Source organism: Urtica dioica, chromosome 4 (assembly GCF_054948205.1).
Source record: "Urtica dioica subsp. dioica isolate 48M chromosome 4, U.dioica_male_clone48M_v1_H2, whole genome shotgun sequence".
In the NCBI taxonomy this organism is placed as follows: Eukaryota; Viridiplantae; Streptophyta; class Magnoliopsida; order Rosales; family Urticaceae; genus Urtica; species Urtica dioica.
Genome location: NC_142759.1, coordinates 5,180,736 through 5,188,399, shown reverse-complemented (window position 1 = coordinate 5,188,399; position 7,664 = coordinate 5,180,736). Strand labels below are relative to the sequence as shown.

At 36.0% G+C, this 7,664-nt stretch overlaps 1 protein-coding gene across 1 annotated transcript; it reads right to left on the bottom strand.

Annotated features, from left to right (window-relative positions):
* Window positions 1-1,684: 1,684 nt before the first annotated feature.
* LOC149399603 (AAA-ATPase At3g50940-like) lies at window positions 1,685-4,183 on the bottom strand. Its single transcript, XM_089612045.1, has 2 exons — window positions 2,928-4,183; window positions 1,685-2,328 (listed from the first exon to the last, which is right to left on the bottom strand). Exons 1-2 carry the CDS (start codon window positions 3,936-3,938, stop codon window positions 1,846-1,848), a joined length of 1,494 nt encoding a protein of 497 aa, XP_089468171.1. The 5' UTR covers window positions 3,939-4,183; the 3' UTR covers window positions 1,685-1,845.
* Between the last annotated feature and the right edge of the window lie 3,481 nt (window positions 4,184-7,664).

Below are 7,664 nucleotides of genomic sequence, written 5' to 3'. Positions count from 1 at the left end.
ACATTGATTGAAGTCCCAAAAATACTATTCTCCCCCACACCCAAAAACCACATCCAAACACTCAAACACCACACCCAAACACCTAAACACCACACCCACACCCAAACATCACACCACAATCTTCCTTTGCGATTCACCGGATCTTTGTTGGAGACTCACTGTAGTCGGCGATGGCGTTGAAGAAGGAGCTTCGGACTCGATCGCCACCGCCTCGTGTCCCTTCCGGATAAGCTCGCACCGGTTCTCCTCACCAATGGTTCCGAGGTTGATTCCGACGTGGTTTTCGCTCAGGTCGTCGAATTCTGGGTTAAATCGCGTGTCGAACTCGAAGGCACCGGAGGCAGAGCTGGCGCATGCGACGGTGGAGGTACGATTTCTGATTTTAGGGTTTTTCATTCGACAGTTAATCCCGATTAATTGTCACGGTTAATCTGATTAACTGTGACGGACCTCTTTCGAAAATGATTTCGAACATCGGCGAGTCTTGCTGTTGCGTCGATCCGACCGTTCGAAAGTCGCAAGTCCAGTTCTAAAACGATCATCCTCCGGAAACGATCTTAAACATCAGCGAGTCTCGCGGCTGCACCGATCCGATCGTTTGATGGTCGCAAGTCCAGTCTTGAAATCGCTGGAAGAAGCTAAGATTTGAGAGTTTCGTCGCTAAATGTCAAGACCTCGTTTTCAACGTAGACTAATGAGACTTCGTCGGAGAATGGAGCAACATTAGAGGCGATCCAATTAACGGGGGTGTTCGGATCCGAAGCTAGGGTTGAGATTTCGCTGTTTGAAACTTTGATGAAAACTCTGATTCCGACGTCGGAGACGGCGAAGATGGCAGTTAATATTATTTACTCTGACAGTTAATAATAACAACCCTTAAGGGTATTATTGGAATATTGGAATGTTATTATAAAAAATTGACTATTTTCCTAAATATGTTAATAGTTAAGCTATAATTTAAAAATAAGGGGGCTGTTTGGGCTAGATATTTAGCCCGCCCTTAAAATATCTCCAAAAAAATTTAAATACATTTTTTTCAAACTTAAATATTTCTGAACATGTCTCTATATTTATTCCTCCAGACTAAAATATATTAATTATTCCGCAACAACATGCAGAACGTACTGCTAATATCAATACATATTAAGTATTTAATCAAGGGTGAATCATGTGCCTCTTATTTATTTTTATTATTTTTTTAAAATCTCCCTTTTCCCTTAATTGATTCACCTTCCTTCGAACTTATCCATATTTTTATTATCTAATATTTCTACCCCTTTTTTCCCTTATGACATGGTCATATAGTTATCTGTAGCGTGATGCAAATACATCATACGGTAATAATAAAAATATAATTCTTCTGAGTTAAAAAAAATACACATTCTTCTTAATAAATGGAAAGAATAATCTCTCTATTTAAAATTTGAATATACCATATAAAAGAGAAAGCACATGTCCGTATATATATATATATTAAAATATGAATATATACTAATACTTATATTTTATACATATTTATTAATTGAAATATAATAATTTATTAGCTTTACATTACATATATTTATTAATTATCATATAACCTTCATTATTATAAGCTTTCAATTTTTTTTTGTCTGTTAATATTGTTACACATTCTTTGATTAAGCTGCAGCATTAGGAAAGTTTAAATGTGTAAAATGTAAACTAATAACTATGAAAGTGAAAAGTCACCAAAAACCAAAAAATAGTAAAGTTTAGTTACTACATTTTTTTTTCTTCATATCGTTTGTTCATGTATAAGAGCACCTTGTTGAACTTAGATCAATATCGATGTCTCACTATATATTTCGTCATCATCAGTCTCTCCTAATTAGCCTCAACATCCTTTGACACAGTCTGGTCAACCTGTTGATCAACAACAAGAGTAGTATCTTGGCCTTTCTCTTCTTGACCAACTTTTTCCTTCTCAGCTTCCTCGTCATCTTTCTCCTTCTTCTTCTTCTTGGCATCGAGAAACTCGATCAGGCCTTGGAGCGCCAAGTCGGGGTCGTTGCTCTTGATGAGTTCTTCGGCAACCTCAGCGGGCGTGGCTTCAGAGGATCGGAGTCCACGGTCGACCTCGGGGAACAGAGGGTGGTCTTTGAGGTCGAGGTAATTGGAGGCCAAGGTTCTGAAGCCGCAAGGAGTGCAATAGGACATGTGAACGTGGACGTCCATTCGGCCGGGCCTGAGCAGTGCCGGGTCGAGCTTCTCTCTGTGGTTCGTTGTGAAGATTATGATCCGCTCATCACCGCAGCTCGACCATAGTCCGTCGATGAAGTTCAAAAGCCCCGAGAGTGTCAGCTGTGGCTGTGGAGTCGCATGTACAAAAAAAGATCAATAGTGTCAGGACCAATTCAATAGTTATAAACTTGGACGCATAAATGTAATTGTCATATAAATAGTTGTGCTTTAAATCTTCAATTTTTTTTTTTTTTTTTGACATTCACCTTTCTGAATTTCGATCTTATGCATTCAATTTCTTCACATTCTCATCCAAAAATTGCACATTTTAAAATTTAAATATGTAACTGATTTAAATGCGTAAAAATACAGGCAGAGTTCTGCTAGAAATATAATGGTATTTTATTTATTTGTATTCGTATAATTTATTAAACAATTAAATATATTTCGAAGATAGGGTTATGTCGTTTCTTTCTTAAAAATATCAACTTAAATTTGTTATTTAGAAGGGCTGAAAATTTTCCTTAAATTGAAATTTATGGCAGTATTTTGTGGGCCATTCGATCTATGTGGATTTATATGCACAGTGTCATGGTCAATGTTTATGAATCTAATAGATTTAATAGGTTTAAATCTATAACAATACAACCAATCGCAAATATCATCGGAGTTAAAAAAAAGAAAAAGAAAAAGAAAAAAAAGAAGCAAAACAATAATATTATTACCTGCTTATCTCTAGGATTATCCGGATCGGGAGCTTTGTTCCGGTCATCGAAATTGACAGAGCAATCGATATCCTCGATGACGAGAATCGACCTATTGGACATGGCGATCAGAAGGTTCTTCAGGTCCGAATTTGCCCGGACCGCTGTGAGCTCCAAGTCGTAGATATCGAACCTGAGATGGTTGGCCATGGCGGCGATGAGGCTGGACTTCCCCGTCCCCGGCGGACCGTACAGAAGATACCCCCTCTTCCAAGCTTTTCCGACCTTCCTGTAGTAATCTCTCCTTTTCACGAACCGGTCCAGATCCTCAAGCACGAACGCCTTGATCTCCGCGTCCATGGCCAGAGTCTCGAACGTCGCAGGGTGATTTAGGTTCGTCGAAATCCACGCCTCGGAGACGTTGTACGACATCTGCTCCGGATCGCAGGTGAAGATCTTCAGAGTCTTCTTCTCCTGCTTCAGGATCTTCGATTGAGCAATTACAAAAGGAAGGTAAGAACCGAGGACCGATTTGAGGTGTTTCTTGTTAAATGTGAGCTCCAGCGATCGGACTTCAGATCGGAGGGTCGCGTTCATGTCGCGAGGGTTGTAGAAGTTTCCTCTCCGAGACTCGATCTGTCTGCAAACCAGAGTCCATTTCAGATTGACGCCGGAGAAGACATCGGCGACGCTCTCGTCGCGCTCGACGGCGACGGAGATTGATTCCTCTGTCTCCGGCTTGCTCACTTTCAACCGCCGCGTCGCCGGCGAGACTTTCTGACCAAGGTAAATCTCCGCCGCCTCGTAGATCTGGTTCGCGTCCAAGCCGTTGAACTCCTCGATCACTATAGTCGTCTGATTGGAGAATCGAGAGAGGAGGTTACCGAAGCAGAGCTGTTCCTGAAGCTCGTTAGGAAGAAGATCGTTGATGACTGATCGACAGAGCACCGCCGTGGCTGCGATCGACGCCGCCGTGGTGAGGACCGTCTTCGCCGTTGCGAGTTTGCTGGTTTCCGACGAGGACGATGCCATTGGAGCTAGTCCTCAGTGAGTTGAGAGTAACAGAACGATAGTTTATGGTCAAGCCAACTCAATGAGTTCTCAAATTGAGAAATCGTTCAGTTTAGTTGTTGATTGAACATTGGAGACGGAATGTTAAGCTTTTAAAGGCGACGAATCGAATTGAGCTTACTTGGTTGACGCGGTGGGTTTCTGCGAAAATCCAAACGAAGACTAGAGCCAATTATAATAAGAATTGAAAAGTCCGAAAAGCTTCCAATACGTCGTAGAAATACAAATACTTTATTCGTATTCATGTTACTTTTTTTTGTTACTTTCGGTACTTGGACATGAAATGTGAAATGGTTCAAAACACGCTTAAAATTTTGAAGCACAAGAACTGAGATATATGAGAAATAGGTTGAGGAAAACTCGTGGACGTTTCTGTGGGGTCCATTGCTTTCAGTGACGGATCCAGAAACCTGATTTAGTGGGGGCACAAATAAAATCAATGTATAATAAATTTTTAATTTTTTAAATATTAAAAATTATTTTAAAAAAATTATGTACACAATATCAACAAAAATCATTTTTTGAAACTAACAAAGTAATATAACAACTTATGTTAATATGAACAAATAGTATTTTGATATCCAGTGTGAAGAATAAATGAAAATTTATCATATTAAATTTTAATTATTTTGAATATGTCATAGAATTCATTCAAGACATGAGTAAAACCCAGATTGTGGAAGAATATGGGTCAATGTATGTAAGATATACAAGTGGATTGTGTATAAAAATAAATTCCTAAATTTGATTAAAATTCAAACTAATAATTTTTATTAAATTTATATTTTAAAAAAGGCATAGTTTAAAAATATAAACTTCAAAATAATTCATATAATTATAAAATATACTAAAATAGTTAATCATAGTTAATTATATTTTATATATGCATAATCAAAGAACCAATGAACTATTTCTTTTCTCAATAAAGTATATACGTGATCCATAAAATGAAGGGAAAAAAATAGAGTTAATTATATTTAAAAAAAAATTGTATTCCAGTTAAGAATGTTAAGAAAACTATAAAAAGTTATGAGTCCTAAGATTCAAATCATTCTTGAATTCACAACATAAATTACATAGAATAGTCTAGTTGTTGTTTTTTTTTTAATTAAAATATAGAATTAATAATAAAGTATTTGAGTTTGGAATTTACAGAAAAATATGAGTGTACATTGTTCTTTATCATTGAAAATTAAAGAGAACTGATTAAAAAAAAGCCTATAAAGAAAAAGAATTAAAACAATAAATACATAGAATAGTATAATTTTTTTTAATTAAAACAATAATACTAATAAGAGAATTGATTAAAAAAATTATCAAAGGAAAAACTGAGGTTCGATCCCTTGACGCGAGGAAGATATCACAAAGCGCTACCATCACACCAACGCTGCTCTTTGTAAGATATGGAGAAACGTAAATATATATTTGAAAAACACATTTAAATATATATTAACTATTTTACTAATTCTAAATTAAATTTTTTTTCCGATTTTTTGAGTGGGGGCACGTGCCCCCACTGGCCCCTACCTAGATCCGTGCCTGATTGCTTTCATTACGAAATTTTGATTATCTATGCACTATAGTATTTTATAAATATAATTTATACATCGCTTATTTTTATTTGACTAATTATATGTACTATTTCTAACTTGAGAAACTAGTGATTTTATTTAATAAAATAGTGCCATGACATCACTTTGTTCTGTTTGTTGTCAAGGGAAAATGCATAATCGTCTATACCTAATCTATTCAGATTTACGTGGCCTTATCATCCCCGTTGGTTAACGTTAACTGTTATTTCTATTATTTGCATTGGTGCTTTTATTCTCGTTACACTTGATTACTTGAATATAGCTCTGAAGTCTTTGTCATTTTTGAATTTAAGGCTCAAGATAACTATAGCTTTTCGGTTTGAATAGGGAGGCGAGTACTGTCTTTTCCGAGACTATCTTGCCGAGAATGGCATTACTCATCGGTTGTTGCGCCCTCACGCAAGTAAGAAACGGTGTGGTTGAGCGTGGTTGTCGACATTATGTAGAGAATGGTCTTACTCTTCTCGCTCATGTTTTCTACTCTTGCTTGGGATGAAGCCTTTCCCTCATCTATGTATCTTCTCAATCAGTTCCCAACTACACTTTTCATCGACACAACAAAGCTAATCTCACTCCACACTATATTAGTTGATTCATTAATTATTAGCTAATTCATGTATACTTTGCTCAAAAAAATTTCAATGTGATGGTTTTTACACCATCATTTTCTCGAGGTCAGAACAACATCTCAAGAGCGAAAACAACAATAAGAGACCAAGTCCGAGGTCCAAACCCTCGCCCAATTGAAGACCGAGCCCAAAATCCAAACTTTAGACAAAAGGAAACTTTAGGCAAAAATAGAACCTTTGGCAAAAGAAAATGTATCTAAGGCAATTTTAGGCACGAAAGAGCCTTATGTAAAAGAAATGTGCCCAAAGTAACCTTAGGAACAAATGGAACCTTAGGCAAAAGGAAACAAAGGATATCCTAGGTAAATTAAGCCCCTCAACTTCATTGGATCATATAAATACCCCTCATTCCACAAAAGAGAGGCAAATTTCTTACTTCAGGAAACTCTACTTCATTCACACCTCAACTCTCTCGTTCTCTCTAAAATTCTTAGAGGTGATCTATATCACCCAAATCAACACGATACTCGGACTAATGATGATCGTTGGAGCGTGCACCAAGGGAAAACCCTCCGCGCCCCTCAAAGTTCATGTTTCTAATTTTCTAGGTGAATACTAGACCACTCAAAGATCTAAAGATCTGAATACTCGAAGACATGAAGAACTCAAAAAATCAGAAGAACACAAAGAATGCAAAGATGAACTCTCGATGAGGTGACAAGGAACCGGAACCTTCTTTCTGACAAGTCAAAGAAGACGAGATTAGAAGATTTCACCCCGTTTAGCCATCGTGCGATCATAGAGTTTGACTCTAGATAAAACCGCAGTCGTCTCTAACTGGTTATCCATTATTCGGCATTGACAATGATAAATGTGGAATACATTTTAAGATTCATGCTGCCTTTTTATCGGACCATATAGAATATTTAAATGAGAAATATGGTTATATCAATTAAAAAAAATTAAAACTTTAAAATTAAAAAACAATCTACTTTACCTCAAGATATAGTACAACGTGTTGATGAGGAAATGAAAAAGAAAAGTGTATGCTTAATTTGGAGTTACATTTAAGACTTAAATGACATGATTCGGTGCTAATTCTAATGTCTATGAATTATTTTAATTAAGGGTAAATGAGTAAATCATGTGCCCTTTATTATTATTATTTTTTTGTTTAGAAAATCTAACTTTTCCCTTAATTGATTCACCTTTCTTCGAACTTATATTTTATTTCCTAATCTTTATGCCACTTTTTCCCCTATGACATGGTCATATAATTATTTGTAGCAGGCTGCAAATATATCATACACTAATTATAAAAATACAAATTCTTCATAATCAGTGCGAAGAATCTATCTATTTTATATTTGAATATACTGTATGAAAAAGAAAGAACATGTCCATATACATACATTAAAATATGAATATTTCCTCATACTTATATATTTCTATACATATTTATTAACTGAAATAGAATAATTATTAACTTTACATTACATAAATTAATTAATTAATTATCATATAAC